Below are 14,978 nucleotides of genomic sequence, written 5' to 3'. Positions count from 1 at the left end.
GCATCAATTTCTTTTGTATCTTGGGTCTTTTTTTTAAATTTTGGTATGGGTATCAGCCGGATGTCTTTTGTATGGGAGAGGGCGTTGTTAGTAATCGTCTGCAAAATAGGTGTGAAGTTTCAAGCTGATGCTTTTCCTGGGTTAAAGAGCCAGAAGTGTAAATAGCCTCACCGATTGCTTGAAGATATAGCGGCATAATACTTCCGAAGACACTGAGAGCTACGCTGGAGTTGGTTTGAAAGCCGCGCGTAATATTTAGCATGAAACTTCGCCGTATAGATGAAAGCAATCTATTTTTTCTCTCCGTCATCGATAGGACCCATATCATAGATTCATATCTGGTGAGCTTTGTTATGACAGTTTTGTATAGGATCTTGGTGATGTGATATTTCAATCCCCGGTAAAATCCTCACATTCTGCGAAGCTTTATACCCAGGAAATGTTCTATGAAGTTGAATTTTTGGTCGAACTTCAGTCCAAGATATTTTAGTGATTTGACGTTTCTACTTTTACTCATATCTATTTTTATTTAGGCTTAGCTGAGGAGTCAGAATTATCCCCTACACCCCGCAAAAAATATTTTATTAACAACATAAAAATTATTTTAATTAAATTTTTAATGTTAGTTAATAAATTTTCATCAAAATATACATAAACAATAATAGTAATGTCGAACGGAAAGAATTCAAATTTAAATTTATTTTCTATTTGAAATCAGAAGGTTGGTATCTGCAAGACATTTTTGTTGGTTACATTTTGTTATTCAAATACATGGACAGCTAAACATTAAATTTTCAGACTGACACTTTTTACAAACAATTCTATAATTTTTACTAAATATTAAATAAATTACGTTAACTTAAATTTAAAAAAAAAAAAAATATGAAAACTTTTAAAGCTCTCAGGGAAAATTTTCCAAGTGCCATAAAACTTTAGAATAAATAATGACAACCAGGTCTATTCCTCTTATTTATAAAATATTTTTCGACACATAAATAACAACGCGTATATTTATAGTATGTATATAGTTAAAGACGTCTTTATCTCTTGCTACAGATTGATACTTTATGATGTTTCGGTTCTTATAAAGTTTGTAGACTTAAATAATAATTACCAGAAATTATCTTTTTCATAGCTTGTTGATGCTCACCGGTCAATGATTTCCTTTTGTTACTAGTAAGCCCCGATTACCTAACGAGTAGAATAATACTTAAAATTAAAATAACCAACTAACATACCGGACTAATATACAGGTAAAGATAGAAGCTAGGCCAGAACCTCTGTAGTTGAGGTATTGTTGATGCTAGCTAGCTATTAAACATCCTCCCCAATGTTGTGGCAAGAGACAAAGCAGGTCAGGAGAGTAATTGCGGTAGAGGAAGAGAGGTGGGAGACCCTGATTGCCCCCGGGGTGGCCAAAGGCTCTCCCACCTCTCTTCCTATACCACAACCAATCAAGAAAACATTCGGCTCGCTTTGTATTTTAAGTGCCCCTTTGCATACAGACACTAACGCTTATAAACATCCATACCTTCTCCAGGATTCGAACCCGGGGTCATTGGTACGGCAGTCAGCATCACCAGCTACTATACCTACTTCGTTTTAAATCCCCAACGTTTGTCTCAAATAATATTTTTGATGCGTAATACTGATGTTAGCTGTCGAGCTCATGGGCAGAACTAAACATTTTTGGCTGCTAAATGTTGATGTTAATTTGTTGATCGCAAACGTACAACTAAAATACTTTGACTGCTGGATTTCTCTCAGATTGTTTGGTACTTTTCCGTTATGCCGGCGCAAGCGATAAAGTCGCCAATAATGGTACAACCGATGCCAAACGGAATATTCTCGCTGGTAACCTTTTACGCCTCATTTTCGAAACAAGTCGCAGCTTTTTCTTATCAGATTGATTGTTTCTTTCAATACTGGCATATAATTACATAGGATTTTTATCAGATAGTACAGTTTTATGTCTAAGGCTATTTTCGATAATTAGTCAATTAGGATGCAATCACAGCGCTTAACCGAAGCCGAAAATATAGAAAAGGTAAAGTGAAGGGTTAAATTCATCAATTCTAATGAGAATGCATTAGCGAAGTAAAGCACTGCAGTTTTACATAATTTCTGAGTAAGCTATTCGTACGAATTGAAATATTTCTTGCATATAAACTTGTGTTCCAAATTAAGATTTAACTTGAAATTAATGTAGATAATTACTGAGAGCATTAGATTTTTGTAGAGTAGTTTACATGAGATGAGATCACTTGGGTCACGTGATATGAACCGGCGAATCAGGATGTTGAACCATGAAAGCATAGTAAATTCTTAAATTAATGTCTTTTTACTAATTTATTGTCTTCATTTATTGGCTTTTTATAAAATTTTAAGCGATATTAAAATGTTTATGCCTTCAAAATAAAAAATTCTTAGAACTAACATTTTTTTAAATATTTTTTATGTGCATACTGTATGTTGTCGCCAATAAAGTCTGCTTGGCGAGATTTGCGCCGGCGAAACGGAAAAGTACCGATTGTTTTTATTACTCTCATTTTCAAAAACATTACTTGTAAATGTAAAAATTTTTCAGTACTGGGTTAAGCTGCTGATGGAACTGGCGGCTGTATGCCAGGGTTCCCGAAATCCAACGTGGACCATGAATAAACAGTCGTCTTAATAAAATCTATATCTTCAAATAACAGAACAAGATTTATATCACATTGTAAACTAATTAGCTCCATTTTTAGATTTTCTGTTGCGTTATTAATGTTAATGTTTAATGGTACGGAAAATAACGTAAACTCGGACTTCAAATAACTTAAATCTTAAAAATCTTTGAAAAGCAATATTTGACATATATTTGTATGCAAAGGGGCACAAATACTAATTAAATGTATTCGTGGACAGCATAAAATAGCTTCGGGGCCCTCCCGCGGCCACCCGCCTTTACCACTTTGAAACCACTAGCATACACCATGATTGAAATGAACTCTTCCTCGCAAGTAGCTCAACTGAAATGGACGAGCCCCTTTTTTATTTTTTTAGAAGCTCGCAAACGACATTGAATACCCTTATGCATCACATATTATTAAGCAACACTGAATTACTGCCTAATTGAGTTCTATAACGATTGAGAAACTAGAGTGCATATGATACGAAATTAACTTTGATTACTAGCTTTGCACATACAAAGTTACCACTGAATTTTTTTTCTCTCCTATAATTAAATATATGACGAGCTTTTTATTGTAAGAAATTCCAGGTAATTAAACTTTACAAGTAATTATAATCATTTTTTGAAACATTTTATATAAAAGTTCTAGCAAATCAAATATCAAACCAATAATGCAAGAACTCTCTATTTTTTGGTCATAAAGATATAGAAAAGGCTGAAATGTAATCAAAAACGAGCATGCGAATTGCGCGCATTGCTCTGCGTAATTTACGTTCAGAACGTGCTCCTCTAAAATTAAAAAAAGCATTAAATCAATCCGACTGTTTACATCTTGTATGTACTAAGCTCCATAACTCGAGAAATCATGTTCTTTTTCTTGCGCCAATAATTTCTAAATTATTACAAATATATGTGTATATGTGTGTATACTCATTATTTTTTAAAATTTAATTTTTGATTATATCGTAAGCATAACATCATTCTTCATACTCATGTAATTTAGAATTTTGATGATAAACATATTTTGCAGAAAATTTGTAAATGATTTCGTAAGTGAACTCAGATTTACCGCAATGTTCTATAACAAATATTTTTTTTAAAAAATCTTGTCTTTATTCGTTTCTTTAATTTAGTTATTTTGTTTCTCCTCTTTTTAAGATTTATGTCAAAACGTTCACTGCAAATATGGAGCACGATGCGAAAATGGACAGTGCGTTTGCCCCGTTGACTGTCCTGAAAACTACGATCCGGTTTGCGCCAACGATGGGATAACATATCGCAATGAATGCGAGATGCGGCGGGAAGCATGCATGAAAAGTGAGGAGTTTAAGGTTGTTATCTACGGAGAATGTGAAGACATCGGAAGTTCTGGCCAAGGTAAGGAAAGATATAATTGTTGGAAAAAATGGCGTACCTTTAAGGTCCCTGCATTTTGTTGAAATGTTTATTATTTAGTTGATTTGCCTTTCAATAAACATTGTTTTGTCTATGTTACAAACTACGAAAAAATGTTGGTATTGTTTTCTAAACTAATGTGAGTCTGAGTCTTTCACGGAATTTAAAATAATGAAATGAAAATATTATTTTAATGCTGTTCTTTACATCTTTGTACGCATTCTTGCTATTGATGAAGACATCTTTATAAAATGTTAATATGGCCTTTTTATGTGTAGTTTAGTGAGTAGGAATTTTTAATTTAAAAAGAATTGTGCCCAAAATATGTTATAGATTTTTGGAAACTTTTTGCTGGTCATTTCTGTCATTTTACAGTAAGTGTCAAAATGTAGAATGAACACATTTATGACGATTAAAAAACAATTGTCGTCTTTAATCAATGTATTCTTATGTACAAAATTCTATCTGGCGCACAACTGACTCAAATTTAGTGCTTATACCATTGAAGAATAGGCCGCAAAGTCAGAAAGAAAAAAAAATTTACTCTTCGAAAGGTCATGGTCTGTCATTCAAACAGCTGCCTAGTTAAATATATACGAATTGAAGCGTTGAACTCTGATTTCTTACAGGTTTAAAAATACGAAAATAAAAAGGAAACTTGAGCTCACTATATTTTTCCTCTCAATAGCTTTATTGCTATTAAAAAAGGATTAATTCCTAGGGTTTTTGAAAAAATACCTCACACACACGTAGAGAGTTTCTAAATATCATAACTAATTCAAATCCTGTTACATCCTGTTTCCACTTTAAACATGGCACTAAGAAATGCTTTTCTTGATACAGCGGAAATCCGGGTAAGTCAACCGGGACAGTTGTTCAGTCAGTTAAGAAATTTATAATATTATTTTTAAAATTCTGTACAGAAATGAGTTTAATACTTTTACCTTGCGAATATGGTTTTTGAAGTATATTTTTAACTTTTGCAATATTGAACGAATTATCTGAATCTCTCGTATAAATTTTTATGATTCATTATGATGGAATTCAGTTCTCGGAAAAGAAAGTAACAGGTATTTCAATAAAAATTATTATATGTGACTGGTGTGTTTTACTTACAATGAATATGCTTTGTAAATAACGTTTTAAAAAACTGAAAAAAAAAAAAAAAAAAAAAAAAAAAAAAACGTGAAATTAGCCGCAAAAATAAAATTCCTCTTAAAAAAAGGAATTACAGTTACTATTTTTGAAATACACTGAGTAATTCGCATTATATGTAATAACTTAGTGTTACATTCCGAAGTTAGGTTTTGTTTTCGGTGATGTTAGGAAGAATGTGATATTAATCGTATTCTTGTCACTCGCTTAGTCTGTCTGATTCCCGTCAGTTTATGTTTGATCCAGCACAGTAGCAACATAAGTAAATAAAATTCTAAAAATGTTCAAACTCTAACGGTCACCTAGAAGGGCTCTTTTAAAGTCCAGTATAGTTCATCAATAGAGTTTGTTCCTGCCGAAGATAGCTCGAACTTATTTAATAATACTTAACTTCAGTAAGTGGACTGTAATATTAACAATAACAAATTTATTTTAACAAAAACAACGTTAATGAATACTAGCACACGCATGTGCGTATAGTTAGTTACCTATGTAATTTAGCTAAGATTGAGCAACCATATGCTCTTACATCAAGTCAGAAATCATACAAACTAATAAGGCAAAAACGAAATAACTTTAGGGTTACACTAAAGCCAAACTCTGCTTGGCGTAAAACAATGCTGCCAAGCAATACTCTTTCAGACACCGAACATCCCGCCCGGCGTTGAAATATTAATTTCAATACAATAAGTAAAATTCAAAAAAGTAATAAATATTCATACAATACAAAATGATACAATGTAAATTAATGCACACATTATAATACATGTAATTACAATGTGAAAAGAACAAATATGATGGATTACAATTCAAACCTTCAAATAAACATAAAAAACTCGTACATTATTTCTCAATTGGCAGTACAGCAATTTTAGTAACTGCTCGTTTATAAATACCATTTTTGGTTTTGACAGAGACAACTCGCACAAAGTTGTCCTTCCCATAAAACACATCTACAATTCTCCCTAACAACCATTTTCAGGTAGGAAGATTTTCTTCCTTGATCACTACCATATCCCCTATTTTAATATTTTGTTTAGCAATCATCCATTTATTTCTTTGAATCAAAGTGCTCAAGTAATTATTAGTCCAGTTCTTCCATATATTTTGTACCATTTTTGTAGTTTTTGCCATAAACTAAGTCTGTTATTATCTACTTCTGTTAAATTGGGTTCAATTATTGAATTGATCGGTGGACCTATAAGAAAATGACCAGGGGTCAAAACAATTAAATCATCAATATTAGAAGTTAACGGTGTAAGAGGGCGAGAATTTAAGATTCCCTCTACTTGAACTGTTACTGTCAAAATTTCTTCGTAGGTTAATACTAAATTTCCTACTGTTCGTTTAAAATGAAATTTAAAAGATTTTACTCCTGCTTCAGACAGACCATTAAAATTTGGTGCTTTTGGGGGTATAAACTTCCATTGTACACCTTCCTCGGCTAGAAAATTAGCTAAAGTTCCATTCTGCTTTAGAAAATACTCATTAATTTTTAAATTTCTGTATTTGCACTGACAAAGTTTTTTGCATTGTCACTAAATATTTTTTCTGGTTTATCTCGTCGAGCAAAGAACCTCTTCAGACAAGCAATGAATGCTTCTGCGGTTAAGTCATTGACAATCTCTAGATGGATTGCTTTTGTCACCATACAAGCAAAAATACAAACATATATCTTATGATAGTTACTCTTGCGTTGCCCTTTGTACTTTATCAAAAATGGGCCACAATAATCAATAGCACAACAAATAAATGTAAATTTAATATTAATTCTCTCTTTAGGTAATTCTCCCTTTAGTTGTTGAGAAATTATTGGTTTTGCCTTAAAGCAAATTATGCAGTTTTGGACTATCTTTCTAGCTATATTCCTGCCATTAATGGGCCAATAAATTTGTCTAATAGAATTTAATAGTGATTGTGAACCATTATGAAAATCCTATTCATGAAAATAAATAAATATAAGTTCAGTTAACTTATTCTTGGCAGGCAAAATAATGGGATGTCTTTGACTATAACTTAAATTAGAATTCTTTATCCTACCACCTACCCTTACCAGACCTTTTTCATCTAAGAAGGGATCAAAATATTTTAACTTACTCCTTGATGTTATCTGTAGACCTTTCTGCAACAAAGAAATTTCTTCTGCAAAATACCTACCTTGGATATATTTAAGAAGTGCATTCCTTGAAAGCTCCATTTTATCTATACTAATACTACCTGTTCGTTTATCACTTGTGTTCCTACAGTTGTAGATAAATCTGAAAAGTAAACTAAGAATTCGTATTAGTTTCAAGAAAACATTAGTTATTTTTAGGCAGTCATCAAAGAATGAATCAGTTTCTAAAGTCAACAAGGAAGTCGTAACTGGTTTCAGTTCTGAAGAATAAAGCTCATCACTAAGTCCATTTTTATCTTGAAAATTGTCCTTGTTTAAAATATCAGGACCTTTCCACCACAACTTGTTAGATCCAAGAGTTGTAGCATCTGATCCTCTGGAAATGATGTCGGCTGGGTTCATTTCTGAAGACACATGTCCCCACTGATAGTTAGAAGTAAGTTGTTGAATTTGTGAGACTCTATTACTCACAAAGGTTTTCAAAAGATGTGGTGATGTATTGATCCAGGCTAAAGCAATGCTTGAATCTGAGCTTAACATCATCAATTTTGAGTTTCAAAACTTCTAAAACCTTTTGCATAAGTTTGGACAGGAGTAGACCTGCTGATAGTTCTAATCTAGGAATAGTCATGGTCTTGATTGGTGCTACACGAGATTTGCTACAAAGAAGTTTACTACAATATTCACCAGGGCTTGTAATGCTTTGAAGATATATCACTGCCCCAAATGCCTTCTCGAGGCATCCTCAAATCCTTGTAGAATGAGCATTGAAAAAGTCTCTTTTAAGATGCAACGAGGTATTTGTATATTTTCTATACTATGAAGAGTTTTAATAAACACATTCCATTCATTGGCAAGAGGTAGTGGTAACTGTTCCGCCCAGTCTACCTTAAGCAACCAAAGTGCTTGAATAAATATCTTTGCCTTGCTAATAATAGGACCGAGTAGGCCTAAAGGATCATATAATCTCGCTATTTGAGATAAAAATCTCTTTTCGTAACATCAGGCTTTTCATTAATAGTAACCTTATATTGCAATGTATCCTTCTTATTATTCCACAACATACCTAACGTCTTTACAGCTGTATTACTATTACGATCAAATGAAAAATTCTATAAATCAGAGTCAAATCTTTTTAGAGTTTAATGCATTCCTTCAAATTCGAAGATCCAGTAAGACAGTCGTCTACGTAGAAATCTTCCAAGACCACTTTCGATGCTACAGGAAAATCCTTTTCTTCATCCTTCGCTAACTGTTGAAGAGTCCTCTGTGCCAAATATGGAGCGCATGCTGTGCCATAAGTTACCGTTTTGAGTCTGTATATTTCTATAGGCTTATCTTCATCTTCCTTCCAAAGTATTTTTTGATATTTCGTCTGCGATGGCAATATTTCAATTTGTCGAAACATCTTCTCAATATCGGCAAAAATGCATAAATATGCTTTCTAAACCGTATCATGATGGAAAAAAATTCCTGTTGAATCATTCCACCTTTACATAATATGTCGCTCAATGAACAACCGTTAGTAGTTTTGGCACTCGCGTCGAACACGACGCGTAACTTTGTTGTTTTACTATCAGGTTTCAGCACGCCATGATGAGGAAGAAAATATCCTCCTTCAGTTTCAGAATAGTCTTCCATCCTTTCCATATGATTTAACGATTCATATTCCCTTAAAAATGAAACACAAAGTTCCTTCATTACAGAATCACTTGACAAACGTCTCCACAATTGATTCAGTCTTTTTTCAGAGATTTCCTTTGAATCCCCTAATTGTATGTTTTCACCAATATCTGGCTTGAACGGCATTTTAACCACATATCTTCCGTTCGCATGTGGGTAAAATGAGTTTTCAAAAAGTTCATTGCAATAATTTAATTCAGAATTAACTGTAGATTTAGTTTCATTTACTTCTTCAACTTCCCAGAATGATTTTACTAAGTTATTTAACGAATTAATATCTGTTGACAAAAAACAATCATTTAAGTCATAATTTTTTACATTTGGAATTCGAATACTTCCAGAAACTAAAAAGCCGAAGCAGCTGTTTTGAAGAAGTAACTCATTATCTTCTAAACGTATTTTATCTGTTTTTAAAAATTCAAAAAATAATTCCGCTCCTAATAATAAATCTACCATTTTTGCTTTGAAAAATTCGTCATCAGCTAACTTTATTCCTTTCGGAATATTTAATTTCGAAATATCAATGGATTCGATGGTGTCATGTCAGTTATTTTAGGAACAACTAATAACTCTATTTCCCATTCATTTTCTTTTTCTAAGTTCGATAAACCCGTTTTTATTTGTGATTTAACGTTCAAAGTAGTGTTGCCTATTCCAATAACTGAAATAAATGCTCGTTCTTTTTTTATTCCTAATGAGTTCATAACACCTACAGTACAAAAATTAGAAGTCGAAGCTGAATCAAGCACGGCTCTAAAAGGAATTCGTTCACCGTAAACATCGCGAAGATAAACAATTGCTGTATTTATTAACACAAATTTAGATTTATTTGCAGCTGCGATCAAAGTTGGGGGGGGGGAGAGGGGCAGTCCTCTTTCCCATTCACTGACGAAATGTTCAAGGCCAATTCTTTTTTTTTCGATGATTCATTTTGTTTTTCGTCACTTTTATGCAAAAGTGAATGAGGTGTGTCTTTCTTACAGACATAACAACTGAATTTAGCTTTACACTGCGATAATACGTGTGATGGTGAAAGGCATTTAATGCATAATTTATATTCCTTAACAAAATCATACCGCTCAGAAACAGAAATGATCTTAAATTTCGAACAATGATAAATTGGGTGTGGTTCTTTACACATTATGCACTTTCGAAAAGGTTTTGTTTTAGTTACCAAGGATTTTGAATTTCTAGAGCGACTTAATTGATTTGATACTTTAGTACCATAGCTCTGCTTAGGAAAACTAACTTTGTTTATTTCTTCAAGAATGAGAATTCTTTCTTTGCGAAATTCTAAAAATTCATCAAGTTTGGGAATTTCATTTGATTTTACGTTTAGTTCAAATACGTTTCTAGATTCTCTATCTAATTTATGCAATAAAATATTTAATATCAAAACATCAGATAAATTATTTCGGCTAATCTTTAGAAAATGGTAACTGGTAGTTTGGCGACATTTTGGAGGCGATAAAGGTTACTACCTGGGACTTTGGTAATAATGTGAGCAGTACTCAGTTCCGATTACGCATTATTTTGTATTAGGGAAATGAGATATCATAGGATATGTCATGTGATATTAATGGACGAATTACGGTTCTCATAGGGAAAAAATCTGCAAATTTTGTATTTGGCTTTATTCTGTGTTGTGTGAAACAGTGTTCGTTAATTTTTGGATCCCATGGCCCTAACTAAAGTGAATTCGAAATGGGTAGTTAGTGGGATTGAAAGGGGTAGTAATGTGTGTGTGTGTGCGTAATTATGGCAAAGCCTCGAGGGCTATCTGCCTAAGAGGAGGGATGCCTTCGTGGAGGACTTTCTAAGGGAAACTGGTTCGTATACACGTTACACATGGGTAAAATCACGAAAACGCCAATGCAGCCAGCCCGTTCGCGGGATTCGAACCTCGAACCGAACTACCAGTGTTCAGCGACTTTACCGCTCGGCCGCTGGTGGGCCTTGAAAGGGGTAGTAATAAGTGTTTCTTTAAGGTTATGCGAGATAGAAGTAAAGATGTTTTATTAAGTTATTTATTTTACCTGGTACCTTGCTGTGAACTATAAGTATGATTTTAAAGATCCTGAAACAGAAATAAGAAAAGTTTATCGGACACGTAATCAAGATTCTGAAGAAGAATAGGTAAGTTAGTATTTTTAATTATTTGAGGATATTATTTTATGCATTGTTCTAAATGTAAGGTGGAAATAAAGTAATTTGCGTAAACGTGCATGGAAATAATTTAAATATTTGACACTAAGTATTTGTAACCATTTGTAATGTTTGCGGTATGAATTAGTTAGTGACGTTTGTAATATAATAGATAATGTAGAGGTAAAAGTTTTTGGATATTTTATTTATTTTATACGGGGAATTGTTCATATTTGGAAAGGGTATATACTTTTTCGCGATCAGGTAATTTCATATATGTTCTTTTTACCGGGTTTAAAGATTCAGAAAATTGTTATGCATTTTCGTGAAATTTTTCTAATTTATGAGAAAAAAGCAGTGTACATGGATATAGTGAAGAGTGTGCGCAATGCCGTTTTTGTGCAATTCTGGGATGTTTTTTTTAAGTAAAAATAAGTCGACGTGTACATGGTTTAGTGATATTTTAATTAAATGATAGTTATTTTGTGAATTTTATGTTTGTAGGAATTTGGTATACGTTTAAGTTGAAGTAAACGTGCATGGAAATAATTTAAATATTTGACACTAAGTATTTGTAATGCTTGCGGTATGAATTCGTTGGTGACGTGTATAATATAATAGATGATTTAGAGGTAAAAGTTTTTGGATATTTTATTTATTTTATATGTGGAAATGTTCATATTTGGAAAGGGTATATACTTTTTCGCGATCAGGTAATTTCATATATGTTCTTTTTACCGGGTTTAAAGATTCAGAAAATTATCATGTATTTTCGTGAAATTTTTCTAATTTATGAGAAAAAAGCAGTGTACATGGATATAGTGAAGAGTGTGCGCAATGCCATTTTTGTGTAATTCTGGGATGTTTTTTTAAGTAAAAATAAGTCGGCGTGTACATGGTTTATGTGTATGTGTTATTTTGAAAAACGCGTAAGGAGTATGGTATTGTGCACTTTTTCCCAATTTTGCAGTGAATATTTGTCATGATTAAGCAGTTTTGTTAGATAAAATTTCTAGCATAAGTGTAATTCGGCTAGTAGATTGTTGGAAGAAGTGTTCAGTAGATAAAAAGAAAAGAAACATGTCTTTACTTCGTGAAGACAAAATGGCGGCGGGAAAAAAAAAAAAAAATAGAGGGTTGCTAAAGGAGAGTTGGTCGCCAAATTTTCGCCAAAAAAACGCCAAGTTACCATAATGTAAAGATCAACCATTATTTCTGTCAAATTCTAATACACTTAAAGACCTCAAACATCTTTTAACATTATTTACTAGTGATCGCAACTGAGAAGGTGAGTCATTTACTTTTCAAAGTTCAACAAATTATTAATAAAGGCATCAACTACTGCTCTTTTGTTTTCATATCTGCTTTCAAGTGCAGAAAATAGCGACTCAAATGTATCCTGACATGATTCTAACATTTTTGCTTCACCCTTAAGTGTTGCTTTCAAATAGAACAGTTTCTCAGTATCATTTAAATTATTATTATTACCAATCATAGACATAAATTGCACTTTAAGATTTTTATAATCTTCATATTTATCATAAAACTGAGGAAGAGATAAATCAGGCAGTTTAAAATTTGATTTAGAAACAGTTTTGGTTTCAAATTTATCTTTATTATTTGTTTCACAATTAGAAAGAAAAATTCTAAATCTTACTACGAACTCTTCGATGCTTTCTTCCAATTCTTGTGTAATGCTTAGATTATCCTTCAAGTCAATTTCCTCTGGCAAATTGGTGTATTCCACTATGAGTTGTTTAACCTGAGATTTTAATTCCAACAAAGAATCCAATTTAGTCTTCATAATAACATCATGGTTGAGTTTATTCTCCTCCAATTTATACTCATCAAGGAATTTTATCAAAGCTCCGAGTTTCGTTTTCACTACGCCGCGTTGGCGATTCAATGAAACAATATTAGTAGCCATATTCTTCTCCGGCTACAGAGGCCAAACTGTTCCTGCCGAAGATAGCTCGGACTTATTTAATGATACTTGACTTCAGTAAGTGGACTGTAATATTAACAATAACAAATTTATTTTAACAAAAACAACGTTATTGAATACTAGCACACGCATGTGCTTATAGTTACCTATGTAATTTAGCTAAGATTGAACAACCATATGCTCTTACATCAAGTCAGAAATCATCCAAACTAATCTGCCCACCAGCGGCCGAGCGGTAAAGACGCTGAACACTGGTAGTTCGGTCTGAGGTTCGAATCCCGCGAACGGGCTGGCTGCATGGGCGTTTTCGTGGTTTTCCCCATGTGTAACGTGTATACGAGCCAGTTTCCCTTAGAAAGTCCTCCACGAAAGGCATCCCTCCCTTTAGGCAGATAGCCCTCGTGTGCTTTGCCATAATTAAATACACCAACACCAACACCTCCAAACTAATAAGGCAAAAACGAAATAACTTTAAGGTTACACTAAAGCCAAACTCTGCTTGGCGTAAAACAATGCTGCCAAGCAATAGACTTTCAGACACCGAACAGAGTTCATCAATAGAGATTGCAGTTGAAACGGTGAAACATTTTATAGGATACTAGTATATGAATATGAATTTAGACTAGCAAGGGAACGTACTATATCGTCTGCGTATTTGAAAAGTTAAAAATTAATTCTATATACGTATAAATAGCTAATTCTATTAATATATATTTAATGTTTTTCGTTAGATAGATGTTGAATTGAATGTACTTTTATTGAAATCAATCACGTTATTACCGTTTCTTAATTATTAATATTTTTTTTATTTTTACCTAGATCAATTGATTAGTATTTTACTGTGTTTTAAATCAACTTATTCGTTTAGCATATAGCTTACTATTTTTATTTTACCTCGTTCAATTGATTTCTTTTTTTACTGTGTTAAGAATTACTTAATTTGTTTAGCATATAGCTTACTTTTTATTAATTTTACTTGTAAATATTCAAATATTGTATTTTTCTCCTCTTTCACACATTTCATAGCAACTAAATAGACCTATGTTGAAGTTTTCACAAAGTCACAGTTTTTGGTAACTTTTTAGCGTGCGTACTAAAATTTATCTTCTAATTTCCTTAATTTTGCAGAACAATGGGCAAAATTTTGACCACATAGGTGTTTTTTCGTATGTTCTTACACCTTAACTTTAAATTATATATACATATATATATTGTATTGTTCTCACAACTTTTCTTATAATATATATATATGATATTCTTAAGAAATACATTTAATACTTTTAAATAGCTTATTTTATTAATGGATAAGAAACACTAAATTTAAAAGATAAATGTGTTACATTCTGCCGTATGGCAACAGACTTGAATAGGTAGCGCAAAATGGTGCTCGAAACTATCCTTTTTGGTCTAGTAAAAAACGACAAAATTGTTTAATTGCAATGAATTGATATAACTCTTACTATCCTTTATAAATACTTTTTTTTAAGTTTTCCGAAATATATATTCTATTGTATAACTCCAGTTAGTTCCTATAAAAATGTTAAGGGGAATTTTTTGTAGTAAAAATTCAGGTAATATTAGAGCAGCCGAATTAAGGTCATCAATTTCTTCTTAGAAGCTAATCTGTAGCAATTTTCAGAGTACTGCATAAACTGATGGCAAGGTAATGAATGAGATAATAAGGTTGATTATGTTTAAGGTAGTGAAGTGTGTAGATAGAATTTGCTTAAAAAACTCTATGCACTGTATATGTTTCTTTGTGTGCTTCCGTTTGTTTTGAAATTTAGTTTTTGCCTCTTGTTCCATAACATGAAGGCACTCTAAAGGTCAGACTGATCCAACTTATGCCACTCCTGTAAAAAGCTTTC

The 14,978-nt window shown here is 32.5% G+C and overlaps 1 protein-coding gene across 2 annotated transcripts in view; it reads left to right on the top strand.

Moving 5' to 3' along the window:
* LOC118182863 (agrin-like) overlaps window positions 1-14,978 on the top strand; it is a 1,858,472-nt gene that overhangs the window by 1,394,054 nt on the left and 449,440 nt on the right. For both annotated transcript variants that reach the window (XM_085810649.1, XM_085810648.1), the window contains exon 10: window positions 3,830-4,048. In XM_085810649.1, the coding sequence (XP_085666775.1) occupies window positions 3,830-4,048 (219 nt within the window). The remainder of the gene's footprint in view (window positions 1-3,829; window positions 4,049-14,978) is intronic.

This window comes from Stegodyphus dumicola, chromosome 2 (assembly GCF_044657685.1).
Source record: "Stegodyphus dumicola isolate Sdum_Otavi_A_Nest chromosome 2, ASM4465768v1".
Taxonomy (NCBI): domain Eukaryota; kingdom Metazoa; phylum Arthropoda; class Arachnida; order Araneae; family Eresidae; genus Stegodyphus; species Stegodyphus dumicola.
This window is presented reverse-complemented; position numbering and strand designations above follow the sequence as displayed.